This window comes from Psittacula echo (genome assembly GCF_963264785.1).
Source record: "Psittacula echo genome assembly, chromosome: 9".
NCBI lineage: Eukaryota > Metazoa > Chordata > Aves > Psittaciformes > Psittacidae > Psittacula > Psittacula echo.
The window spans coordinates 6,896,883-6,910,920 of NC_137745.1; the positions used below are offsets into that span (position 1 = coordinate 6,896,883).

The window sequence follows — 14,038 nt, forward strand, 5'->3', positions numbered from 1 at the left end:
ATATATTTTAATCCCAATTTCCTATCTAAATTGCTTCATACCTTTAAGAACTTCCCAGTAACTGTCATAAACATCAGCATCCTGGGGATAGGGTAAGTAGGAGCTTTGAAATGTCTGCCCTTTTCTTTTTCTGTCCAGGGCAACCAAATAGGGAAGTAAAGACATTCTCAACACTAAATTAGACAGTTCTTAATTTAAACCTCTACTGATCAAAGTTTTTAGTTAACCTTAACCTTAGCATTGTTGGCTGTGATTAAAATACTGTGCTTGTTTGCGTATTCTGTCAGTCTGGAGCTAGCGAGGCTGGGAAGAAAAAGGCCCAGTAGGGTAAGGCCCCCATTTTTGTTCTGCCAATACTTGTCTGTTTGGCATTACTCATAACAAATGGCTCCTTATTTCCTGATGAGCTGCTGTGTGGGGCGTTCCTTACGAGGTTTGAGATGTGTCTGGGCATCAACTACGGAACACATTCCTCGTGAAGGCCAGAGAGGCCAGCTCTCCTAGCTTCTGAGGAGAACAGAGATGAAAACCGATAGCCCAGCTTGGGCTGCTTCAGTTGCTGTTGCTAACGAACGTCCGTGCGCGAGCAGCGGACGTCTGTCAGTCTGAATCTCCCACACCCTGCCGAGGCTCTGCTGCTGCCTGTTGCTGCCGGGTTTTCTTGTCCATGGCATTCCGATTCGGTGGGCGGGCGGGCGGGTTGAGCCGGGAGCCGGAGCGCTGCTGGAGCTCCGCGCACGAGGGGTGCGTGTGCGCGCGGAGGCTGCGCATGCTGCCGGTGTTTGAGCGCCCCCCAGCGGCGCGCCGCGGCACCGGGAGCCGCCGGTTCCCGACGGGGTGGAGTTAAAGGAGCGCGCACGTGCGGCTCCCCCCCTGCAAAGCCCGCTGTGATTCTTCAACGGGATTTGAAACGTTCTGTTCAGACTTCTTTATCCACCGCTGTGGGTGTAGGTGAAGGTTTTAATCGCTACAAAATCGTGCTCATTCTTTATTGTAAGTGTAGTCACCTGATTTCATTGGTTTAATACAGCACTGGGGTGCATACATCATGTGCCATTGACTCAGTGAAGGTTCTAGTGTCTGTAGTAGCGCAAAAGGCAGTAGTGATAATATTGAATAGTGAGCAAAAATCGCTTCCTAATAGTAAGCTGGCACACTGTGAAATCTTTTCAGGCTCTAGCTGACTTATCGTGGAATCGTAGAATAGTTTGGGTTGGAAGAGTCCTTCAAAACTCATCCAGTCCAACCCGCTGCAATGAGCAGGGACATCTTCAAGTAGATCAGGTTGCACAGAACCACATCTGGCCTGGCCTTAAGTATCTCCAGGGAGGGTGCATGTATCACCTCTCTGGGCAGCCTGTGCAAGTATTTTACCAGCCTCCTTGTAAAGATGTTTTTCCTCACATCCAGCCTGAATCTCTCCCTGTAGAGCTGCCGTGAGCGGGAGTGGGGGGAGATGCCCATAATCTGTCTCTAAACCATCCCTTAGGAAGTTGAGGGGTAAGACGTAGCTCAAAATAAGACCTATCTGGAAATAAAGTTTGCATAGACTTACCCATGATGAAATCAAACATGCCTGCTGGTTCCTGAGCAGCTAGATGTTCATGAAGTGAAGATAGAATGAAATACTACAGTGTTGAGTGTTCATTTTACAAAATGGCCAAGAATAGTAGGTGCTGTTTTTGTTTTCAGTTTAGTCTGAAGTGTGAAACACACTTCCTTAGAAGAAACCCCAACCATAGACTCTTGTCTTCATGCATGAGTCACACGCTGCAATCAGACCTCATTGCTGTTAGCTGCCTATTAAGCTATTAGTTTTCTCTTAATGTTCACTTTAAACTTTCTAAGCAGGGTGCCAAAAGAATAAATTGCCCTCTGAAGTCTGCAACCCACAGAATGGCTCAAAAGATGTGTGACCAGTTCTGTGTCTAAAAAAGTATTGAATATAGAAGGAAAACTAATGCTGGAAGAATCAGGTAAGAGTACTTGTTCAAATCTGAGTGGCCTGACTAAAGACAAGGAAGAAAGGTATCTACACACCCCGAAAGAACAAGAGTGACTTCCTGCATCCTCCTTTCTTCTCCTTTCAGGCCCCTATTTGGGAAGAAAGGGAAAAAAATCCTGTTGCCCAATTCAGAAGTGTGGAACGTGCAGAGTTCCAGCAGCAATGAAGAAGGGCAGTTTTGTTTCCCTCTCTTACTGTAACATTCTGGGTTGGTTTTTTGGTTAGGTTTTTTTGTTTGATCCATGAAAAGAAATCCAAACCAGCAAATAGTCGGAAGCATAAGTCTTCTGCTGAAACTGCTGATTTGACCTAAAAACTCAGGACCTTGTCGGAAAGGATTTTCTTCTGGGGTAGATCTGGTCAGTGCAAAGGGGGTGGTGGTAAAAGGAAGAAGTGACTGGTTGGGTGACAAGGACAAGGCTAGGTAGCTAAGTCGTGTGTATAAGCAGACGACTGTCAAAGATACCTTGTCTAGCAAACATCTCTTCTCTAGAAAGGCCGTTTTTAGCTCTGGCAGCTCACTGAGACATTAGTGAAGTTTATTACTAATTTTGCATATGCAGTTCCTGTGAGGTCCTTGCCAAGTCGTGCACTTTGAGATCTTGGATGCGCAATGGGATATTTTGCCGCTGTTTACATTTCCATTTCCTTGTCCTCAGGGTACAGCACTTCAGCACTTTTGCAAAACACAGGACTGCAGTTTTCTTCCTCCGTAAAGTCCTCGTACAGCAGGACCTGCAAGGAGCATTTCCTTTCAGTTTTTAGTGGTTGGGCTTCATAGACGGCAATGACCGTAGTGATTGAAGTTCCTCATAGCCCCAAACCAAAAGTGACTCATAGCTTGGTGTGTTAAGGAGATACTTCATCTATGGTAGCTTTCTGCACGGGGAAATACGCGCAACCCCAGGGCACACGAAAGCACAAGCTTGCAGTCCCAGCCACCTCGTGAGGGACAGAATTGCGGAGCTGCTGCAGCGCATGGGAGTCAAGGTCCAGTCGTGTCTGAGTCAAGGAAGAGTCCGGCAAAGAGAGATTACCTGATAGCTGGTGTGCTGTGCTACCCAAATTTAACCAGCTCCGTGGACTGGTTCCTTGTACCAGGTGAGAGACTCTTTTCTCTTTCTAAGCAAAAAAAGAAAGGTAAGTTTTCAACAGCTCTGCCTACGCCATAGTCACAAATGTTTTCTAAAGTAAGGATATGCTTTCTGTCTTTGATCTTTCTCACTTATCTGCATTAGTCTGTTGGTCATGCTCTGAATAAAATGTGCAAGTATAAATCTAGAAAGACCAATGAATGATGGTTTAGTTTCTAATGGTTAGTGGAATGCTTATAAACATCACATCTCTTAAATACTTAAGATTCATGTTTTTAAATCTTAGTCTCTTACAAACATACGTTAGCATGGAGAGCAGCTGGTCTATTTTTGTGTCTGGATTCTACTGAGATTTGCCTAAGAAGCTTCCCCTTCCTGTATTCTGCAGATTACCAGGCTTTCTTTGGCTCTACTAGATTCGATGTGGCATTCCTTTATGTGAAGGATAGAATCCCAGAATAGTTAGGGTTGGAAAGGACCTGAAGATCATCAAGTTGCAACCGCCCTGCCATGGGCAGGGACACCTCGCACTAAACCATGCCACCCAAGGCTTTGTCCAACCTGGCCTTGACCACTGCCAGGGATGGAGCATTCACAACTTCCTTGGGCAACCCATTCCGGTGCCTCACCACCCTTAGGTAGAACAGTGATGCCAGTCTCCCTGTTAAAAGTACAAGAACTATGTTGTCTTTGGGGAAGGTTATTTAGAGGAAGCTTAACTTCCTCATGACCTGCCAGTGGTGTGATTTCTGCAATGAAGAGTGTAAAGAGGATGGAGATCACCTTCCTTGAGCATCACCTACTAAATACACACCTTGTTTTCTAATAAATAATATTCTTCTTCCAAAATGTGATTTTTAGGGGTTTTTTACTTCCCCCCCCTCCCCCCAACCCTAGCCATGAGAGCAAGGCATTGCTCCTAGTAAGCTGGTGGGGAATCTGAGTTCTTCCTCCCATGGATGGGGCTTGGAGCAACCTGGTCTAGTGGGAAGTGTCCCTGCCCGTGGCAGGGCGTTGAAACTGCGTGAGCTTTAAGGTTCCTTCCAACCCAAACAAGGCTGGGATTCTGTGTAAACTGTGGTCTGTGTTAATTCTTAGGTTTAGCATCACCCCTAAGCATCTACCGTGCTTCCAGGGATCTGATTTGCAGATTAAGAGGAAACACTTGTTGTGAGCTTGCTTCATTTTACTTCCGAGTGGCCTGGAAATCATAAATGTTTCAAAACTTTGGAGAAAACCCAATGGATTTATTGTTAAATGTGGAATTAATATGGAGTGACAGTACACTAACTCATTATTTTTCCTACTAAGACCATTCAGAAACTGAAGACTCAGTATCTCTGTACATTGAGAGGCTGGTGGTTTTAGGAGTTGAAGCTTCTTTTCTTTTGAATACTTCTTAACCACACATGTAAGAGAGAAGGAAACAAGTAGGAGTGCATGCTGAATGATACCACAGGACTGTTAGTGAGAAACTTCAGCGTAGGAGTTCTGTTGTCAAGTGACTTTGTGAAGGGTAAGGGACAGGAGAGGATGAAAGTATCTTGAAGCAAGAACAGGCTTGCTGGGAGGAAGTATTAAGTGCAAGCAGTCATTTTGCTCATTCCAAGCTTTGAACTATTCTTTAGTTCGTGTACGTGCTAAGAGCTTAGAGTTTTCCAGAAGGTTTGTGAAGTGCCCGTGTTAATATGCTCAGTTTCTTGAGTGAGGTACCTTCAGGGACAGGTACCTCACTCAAGAGCAGAGGTGGGGATAGTGCCGAAGCCTTGGCTGTCCATATGGATGAGGACATTGTTAAATGTAAGTGAAGAGGGAAGTGAGGGAGAGGCTTGAGTATTTGTTACAGGGTAAGCTGGTGGCAGTTATGAACATATGATTTCCGGGCAGTTTTGCTCACAGGCTTTGACAGAGTTTGCATCAATCTTCACACAGAAAAGAAGCCACTTGTCTGTGGAGTGGAGTGTAAAATACACTGTAGGAACAGAGCAGGGACCTCCTGCTAACGTCTCCCTCTGCTCTGTTGTGTGCAGATCAGCTATAGGGAGCAAAGCAGACAATTTACACACAACTTGTTTCCTTAAGGAATGACTTAATCCTTTTAAAACTGTTTTGATTTTGACTATTTTGGCAAAACTGAAGCTGCATGAGAAAAAGTTTCTTTAATTTATATTGTTCAGTATCAGAGCAGAACTCTGCTTATTTACAGCAGTTTCTTCTGGTGTTTTGTTTTCAGGATTATAGTGCGTAAATGGAAGCCAGGGGAGGTGGTAGATCTGCAGTCTTGGCATGATGTAGAGATGAAAACGACCGTTTTGTCTCACAGCATTCCTGCAACCATTAGCGCCAGACCCATGGATCTTCCATCACTTTGTTGCTTGTGCGACTCTCTTCTGAGAGACTTCTGCCTTTGGACAACTCTTCCAAGCTTTTTCCACAGCTATTGAATGGTTAGAAATCAAGATGGAATTTGTGTCAGCCTTTTGTCACCAATAGAAATGATTGCTTTTGGTGATGTTTCTCTGTCATTGTCACCACTAAATGTTACTGTGTAAATCCAGTTATCCCTATCTCATCCTCCCTCCCCGTTGCCTCGGCCAGTAAAGAGCCTGGAGCAATTACATGCTGAGCTGTAACTCCTAGCAAGCAGGTTTTGGTGTTTGAAATAGTAAAAGCAATGTCAGCTGACCGCTGAGAGTTCAGCAATGGTTGGGCAATGCTGCTTTTCCAGGGGTACCAGACCTCCTGTCTTTCTTCTTAATGGATGTATTATGAGACTCTGGAAAATACTGGAGATCTGTTAATGTAGATTTCCTTCTGTTGGTAGTAGTAAGCATTTAAGCTTGGAATTTTTAACTAGATTTAGTTCAATAACACCTTTCCTGCTTGCCTTGCCTAGGACTCCAGGCTGCCTTAGCCTAGCACAGTAGAAATGCCCCTAGTGAGTCTCCTTCTGTCCACGAGTCCCCACACCCTCCCTTGCTTGCAGCTGAGCCAGCATCTCAGTTATCCAGTGAGGAGGGAGAATGTGATGAAAAAGAAGAGCCTGTTGAAAAACTGGATTGTCATTATTCAGGTCATCATCCTCAACCAGCTGCTGTACGTTCCCAGTAAAACTTAACCTTGGTCTCTCACTGGCTCTGAACTTGCAAACAAATTACTTGAGGGGGGTTTAGGGGTTGTTTTGTATTGGATATGTTTGGGTGCTTTCCCTGGATTTTAAGAAAATAATTTTGTTGCCTAATAGGTAGTGAAGGTTTAGCTGTACTTGTAAAATAAATGTGCTAAAGATGTATGCTTGCAGATCACTTCCTCAAAGTCCAAAAGAAATCAGTCCAAAAGAAATCAGAACACAAAACACTGATGATCAAATTGGTAACTGCATTAAAGGGCTGTGGGTTTGGAATAAAGACATGTAAACAGTGCCTTTTGGGTAAGATTCTATTATTAAACTTGCCCCTGCCTTTTTCCCCTGCCTACCCCCCCCCCGCCCCATTCATGCACACATTTTTTACTTCAGGTGCCATTCATCACAATACAGGTAGCAGTGATGTGTTGGTCTAATAATCAGATCTTGACAAAAGCTTAGTCTAAAAGCACAAGCTTTATTGCCCAGCCTGTATATCAAATTATCTCCTTTGTAGAAAAATACAGACTACGAGCAGAGAGCTGATAGCTCCTCAGAAGTAGATCTTACATGTGTGTATATATATTTATATAAACAGAAACAAATGTCCTTCCCAGTTCAATCAGAGGGATTGAATTTTGATCACTGCTTTTGGTCATAATTATGGGAGTATCAGAAGGGAAGAAAATTATCATAATAAAAATGGTGTTATACCATAGAAATAAAAATTGTAATTTGTATTTTTTAATCTTTTACTTAAGCATCTAAAAACCTACTCATTTAGCAGGTTTTCTTTGTAAATAAACTGATATTCAGTGAGTTGTTACTAAAAGTAGAAAAACGCCAACAAAAATCTGTCTTTCCAGTTTTGCACATTCGGTAGTCAGCAGATTGGAAGAGTTTATTACATGTTTGACGAGCTGTGGAACCATATTCGATGTGCAGTTGACTTCATGTTGGAGAAGCATCTTAATTCACAGATGTGCAAGTGAGTAGAAGTGAAAGACTTCTTATTCTTCTTGATATTTGTAGAAATATGCGAAATCTGTGGTTCTGGTTAAAGAACAGTAACCTTGTGTTCAGATTAATTGGATCTAATGTGGATAGTCTGCTTTACATATTTTTGCAACAGTTAACTATCAGTTTAATACAATGTTAGTGGCATTAATCAGCTTCAAGATACACTTTAATGTTGCATTGTTAGACTTGATGTTATTCCAAATGACAGTAGCTCCATAGGTTTTCACTTGTTTTTCTGCTCGCCTGTAGGACAATTCCTCCAGCATCCAGTAACACAGCATCAGTTCGTGCACCTCATCAGACAAACTCAATGCCTGCTTCACAGTACGGTGTCAGTGCAGCAGGTTTCCTCTTACCGTGGTTATGTCATTGCCAGTGTTGGTATCTCCTTCCTGTGTGTCTCTGAGTAATAAATCGGTACCATCACATGGAACGACACTAAATGCCAATCCTGCTACTTTGGGTGCAGTGGATCCTGTCTGCAGTATGCAATCAAGACAAGCGTCTTCATCCCGTTCAATGTCTACAGTGCTTTCCTCTGTACCTTCGCCTATGCCCAGCAAACCTCAGAAAATGAAATCCAGCAAATCTTTTAAACCTAAGGAATCTTCTGCTGGCAGTGGCACCTGTAACAGCACCAGCAGCGTCAGTAGCAGCGGTGACTCAGGAAAGAAGCGCAAAAACAGTTCCGCACTGCTAACACCTTCTCATTCCACAAAGTCCTTTAGGACAGACTCTGGGACCTCCTATCATCCGTCAGTGACAGCTTTGTCCCACAGCGTTGGCCTCAACTATATGACTAGCAAAGCTAACTCTGTTAGCCTCAGACATGACCAATCAGGGAGGGTCCTCCGACTGGAAGCCCTGCAGAATCAATGAAGAGAAGGAGTGTGATGATGAACAGCAGTGACTCCATGCTCTCCCTAAGGCCATTTGTTCATCAATCCAGCGAGCTGACTGTAAATTCACACAGCAGTTTTTCACATTTGCATACTTCCCTTGACAAATTAATAGGAAAGAAAAGAAAGTGCTCACCTGGTTCAAGCAGCATAAACAGCAGCAGCAGCAAAGCAAATAAAGTTGCCAAATTGACGTCGGTGAACAATGTTCCTGCAAAACACGCTGGTGCAATCCCAGGGACACAAGGACTGATGGACAATTCTCTTTTTCATCAGGTACGAAGTTTTCTCATGAAGTAAGCCAGGATGAACGTGCCTTTTCACTTGCTTTTATTACATGTGTTCTTTTAATTATTAGCAAGCCAAGCCCAGATCCTATACAAGTAAAAGACAGTTCTCTTATTTACCTACTACTCATTTAGAGTGGTTTTATAGTACATTTTTGTAAACACTCTCATAAAGTGTAGCTTTATTTCTTGTAAACTTAACCTTAAATTGTTCCTTAGATGTTGCCTCTGAATTGCTCTTAGGTGAAATTCAGTCCTCACATTTAAAAACCCAATGATTTTAACTGTAAATCTTGCCAGCCAGCCGTGGAACTGAGCTGCATGTCCCGGCCTGACTTCCTATTTCTGTGTCGGTTATAAACATTCTACAAAGTGGAACATAATGTTGCTGATAATAGAATTGTGATACTGTGATAAAATAAGCCTATTATCCCAAGGTGTCACAGACTAACTTCTTAGTAATAGAATCATAGAATAGTTAGGGATGGAAAGGACCTTAAGATCATCCAGTTCCAACCCCCCTGCCATGGGCAGGGACACCTCACACTAAACCATGGCACCCAAGGCTCTGTCCAACCTGGCCTTGAACACCACCAGTGATGGAGCATTCACAACCTCCCTGGGCAACCCATTCCAGTGCCTCACCACCCTCTCAGTAAAGAATTTCTTCCTTATATCCAATCTAAACTTCCCCTGTTTAAGTTTGAACCCGTTACCCCTTGTCCTGTCACTACAGTCCCTATGAAGAGTCCATCCCCAGCATCCTTGTAGGCCCCCTTCAGATACAGGAAGGCTGCTCTGAGGTCTCCACGCAGCCTTCTCTTCTCCAGGCTGAACAGCCCCAACTTTCTCATCCTATCTTCATACAGGAGCTGCTCCAGTCCCCTGATCATCCTCGTGGCCCTCCTCTGGACTTGTTCCAACAGTTCCATGTCCTTTTTATGTTGAGGACACCAGAACTGCACACAATGCTCCAGGTGAGGTCTCACGAGAGCAGAGTAGAGGGGCAGGATCACCTCCTTCAACCTGCTGGTCACGCTCCTTTTGATGGAGCCCAAGATACGGTTGGCTTTCTGGGCTGCGAGCACACACTGATGGCTCATGTTCGTTTTCATTTTAATAATGAGATTAAATGTTATAAATAGAAAACTTTTTAGTCAATAAAGGAACTAGGTTTACCATAAAGGAAGAAGATCTCCTGAATATATAAGATCTCATTTTAAAATTCAGTTTAGGGTTGGTTTTTTTGGTTTGTTTTTTTTTTTTTTAGATAAATTGCACTGGAAAAATGATGTATTGGGAGAGAAAGTTCTTGTCAGTTAGGATGAGAGAGAATTTAGAAACTGATGGCTCAGACTTTTTAAGAATACTATTCAAATTGACTTGTAGGAGCACTTGGAGGGGTAAAAATAATTTGATACAGCTTGAGGAGGAGACAGAAGACGGAATTTTAGAACTAGACTTTGTGGTTGAAAAGCTAAGAAGTTTTTTGTTTCCCCTGGTGCTGCTAACCTGATGTCTGGGTCCCAGCAGGGCCCAGAGAAAGGTCAGGAAGAGCTGCTTCAGAATGGTTTCTTACTTTTCAGTTTCAGCCATAGATGAAGATTTTCACCATTATGTTGTGTTCACTGTAACAAAAAAGAAGCATTCAGAGGCTGAATTTCTTTTTGGACTTACCTAGTAGTTTCTTTTTCAACTATGCAATATAAAGGAGAAGTATAATTTGAGGTGAATTAAGGAAGGAAATCCTGTCTGAAATCTTTGTAACTTTAAAGAGCTTTAGCTTGAGAATTGTCAAGTCTTGGAGGAGCCAACCTCTTGTTGTTACATACAACATCTCAGAGGATACAACCTCATGTGTATCACGTTGTTCCTGCTAATTCTTCCCAAAATGCTGTTGTTGTCCAGAAAATGTCTTTAAGGGACCTGCTTTAACAGCTGCCTCACTCATCCTTCTCTTTCTTTTGCTTGCTCCAAAGCCAAAGGCACGTCCCTGATAGCTGAATGCACCACAGTGAGAAACGAACTGGACGCTTTTCACTACAAGCAAAACCTCCATTTGGATTTCTGGACTCCAAGATGCCTTGAGTTTTCCCAACTTCCCATGGTCCTCAGGTGTGGAAATCTACTGGACTGTCATTTAAGCAAGGAATTTCCCTGAAGCCACATCTGTAGCAGTGAATATACTAGAAATGGACACTGGATGAAGTTCAGCCATGTAATTGCTCTTATCAGTGTTAACGGTGGTCTGGACTGTTTGCTACAAATCTGTGAGATTTTACTTACAGGAGTACATCATCTTGCCACTATTGGACATAGATTGGCTGGGCAGAGGAATGTTTTCTGGGGGGAAATAAACGTTACTGTGGACTTACTTTTATACTGATGGTGTCTTTTGTAGGTGACGGCTAACCAGACAGCCACCCTCAAGGGAGAAGACCCTGTGACAAGGGGGAAAAATGTGTGAGGCACAGTGGAAAGAAGCCCTCGAGAAGGCAATATGGCTTTGGTGTTTTTATATCAATGTTCCTTTAATAGAATATAAAAATAGCACAATACAAAAACTACTCTGTTTTGCCCAGCCTTTTGCAAGTAATTTGGGATAGGAAGCTATCAGGAGTTTCAAAAAGAAGGCAACAGAACAAACCCAACAAAACCCAGAAAAAACTTGTTTGAAGCCATTGCTTAGAAAGCAAGTATAAAAATGTTGTACTAGCATGATACAAATCTTATTTTGTATTCTTTAGAATAAGATTTGATTGCAGAAGAAAATAAGTTAGGTTTGTTTTTTAAAAGAATCCAAAACCATCCAACAGGCAAAGGCAAATAACCTCTAAAACTGTATGCCCAAAGAACGTATTTATTGACCTATGCTGTATACCATAGGCCTTTGTTATTTAAAAGGAAAAACAAGTGTATTGGTTAAATGAGGCTGGATTTGCCTTCCAGCTGGTAAATAGCCTTTTTTAAAGTAAGTATTTAAAATGTTTAAATATTTTCTAAGAAAACCCATAAAAGCCAGTTTCTTTATGCCTTGTTTGTACAACTACGTCTTTAATGTGTTAGGCTTCAAAACCACTACCCAGTTCTGGAACAAAGGCCAGTTTGGCAGCAGAGCATCCCACGCCTACCCAGGCTTTCTGAGTATAGGGGCTTTACCCAGTTTTATATAGTCCAGTCAGTTCTGATGAATGATTTTTCTCTTGCTTCAAATCACCTCAAAAGTGAATTCCACTAAAGGGCTTATTTGTCATAATCTGATTCACTTGGATGTTTTTGTTAAGTTTTTGAACATCAGATAAAGTCTCAAAACTGACCTAAACTTTTATTAAGGGAGCAAAGCAAAGGAAAGCAAACTCCTAACCAAGAAGACAGGGTTTTTTTTCCTGCCTTAAAGGGGCACCAGCTATTGCTGAGAAGAGATAATCTGAGCCTGTCCAATTGTTTGTGTAGCCCAGCCTTCTCCCCAGTTCTGATGGCAAGTAGGAAGTACATCAGGGAATCCACAGCCACTCTGAGTAGCAGTTGCATAGTTGTTTACCTAACGATGCTTTCAGTTTAACCTGAACTGGCTACGAAATCATTGTCATAGCAAAACAACAAGAAGCCTCTATGCAGACACTTTAGCTTTGAATTGATACAAGAGATCACATTTGAGAAAGCAATGTACTTAGAGACAATTATTACACACAATTAAATATAGGCAACTTTCCAGGAACAAAAGGATTTGTATTTAATAGGATGCCCTGTTGAAAGGATTGTTACAACTGCAATTGGGCTAATGTGAAAGGAACCAAACTGATAATGCCACAAAGAGAAATTGGAGTGAAATCCACGCTCCAATGAAGACCCTGGGGCAGAGCTTCCATGTCAGAATAGCACAAGTCGCAGGTGTAATTTGACTCTTGATAGGCACAGAGGTAAAGGAAACAGGAGTTTGGCCAAGGTTGAACATTAGCGAGTCTGTGATCCAGCTCTCCTTTGGTCTTTGAAGGTTCTGTTGATCTGAAAGCATAATGGCAAACTTATGCTTCTTCAGTAGAGTGCAGCCATGTTAACATGGGAATTCCCCATTGCTGCTTCTGGAGTGCCTGTGTGGCTGGAAGCCATTGGGAGTAAAGAGTTAGAACATCTTAAATCCTGTCTGCCCTTGAGCATAGACCTGCTTTAATATTATGTTTTTGATCTTGGTTACGAGCAGAACATTGTTCCTGAAGCTTTTTTTATCATCACGTAGTTCTTACTGTAAATAATTAAGGAAGCTTAACATTTTTTTTCCATGCAAAATGGAATTTGCAGTGGCTGGGTTGTTTCTAGGCAGATTTTGGTATGAATTTAAGAGGTACATGTTTTATAAATCTTTCCAACTTCGTGTTACGACTCCTGCAGTTCTTAACCTACAAAATTGCTGCAATGATGAACAAAGAATTATACAAGAAAAAAAAAGAAAAAAAGACAAAAAACCCCCATACTTTTGTATCTTTATTCTGGAATTTTCTTGTTCTATTATAAATATTAAAGTATCCCTCTTTCAGAGAAGACATACTTTGTTAATTGATTGTATATATTTAAATATGTATTTTTGCACAGGTCTTTTTTTCTTATATCCAGTTTTGGTACAATTATCTACTATTTATTTATTAATTAATTAAAAAGAAAAAAAATACAGGGAAAAAAAATAAGCAAAGCAAATACCTGTTTTTTTGTCACTTGAAGTGGTTCCCTGCCAAGCCAATAGCTCCCAGGCCTCCTCTGCAACATGAAGGGATGCCTCCGTGCTGTGAAAGCTGTGTCCCTTGTCCTTGTCTTGGGAGCGGATCCATCGTTATGGTTGGGTTCCACCACAGGAACCCGGGCACAAGGTCAGAGCCGACACGGTCAATGCTGGCATTGCTTCTCAGTTGCCTGATTCCCAGATGACTACGTTAGCCAAGGAATCTCTCTCTGTCTTTTACTCATTCTGTTCTGGAGGAGGGAATTGGGCTTAGAAAGACTCTTATGACGTTTCACTGTTCAGCAGGAAAGAATCATTTTTACCTGCTGGTGGGATCGGGCTTTCCAGTTACACCCATGGTGATGCTGCCTTCTTTCTCCCTGCTTTGGTTGGGTTAACAGCAGTAAGAGCAAAATTTTCCTTAGTGGTTACAATGGATGCTACAAGATACAAACAGGGCTCGGCCAACAGGCAGGTTCTGTTTTGTCTATGTAGAGTACTTCTAATATTTCTACATTTGCCTCTTGTGTTGACTGAAGGTTTTGACTCACCTTCCTGCAAATCTCTGTCTTTCCAGTAGCAGTTCCTGGTATCTGCGCTGTGCTACATGTTTGGCACCGGAGCTGGGTGTGCTGAGCTGCACAAGTGATGCACAGAGATGGCAGCTTGCACAGTGGCAGGACAGGCAAGTGTTTAAGCTTCAGAGTGTCTGCTTCAGAGCTGGGATTAACTTTACATTCAATAAAGGGCTCAGTATCCTCTAAAACTTGGAATGGTGGAGAAAGAGAGGGAAAAAGGTGTGTTTATCCCACAGAACCCTGAGCTCTTTGAGGTTCCACAGAGCTCAGCAGGTTTGGGGTGTCCTCCCGCCAACCTCAGGGCAGAGAGTGGAAGT

General features: G+C 42.5%; 1 protein-coding gene across 1 annotated transcript; it reads left to right on the forward strand.

Annotated features, from left to right (window-relative positions):
- Positions 1-2,792: 2,792 nt before the first annotated feature.
- On the forward strand, positions 2,793-8,464 carry LOC308225074 (ataxin-7-like; the record flags this gene model as incomplete). The annotated part of the gene is given in 6 exon segments (XM_080625534.1): positions 2,793-2,849; positions 6,019-6,195; positions 7,090-7,211; positions 7,493-7,584; positions 7,587-8,084; positions 8,087-8,464. Coding segments are annotated over 6 exon segments (1,302 nt in total). The 3' UTR covers positions 8,443-8,464.
- Between the last annotated feature and the right edge of the window lie 5,574 nt (positions 8,465-14,038).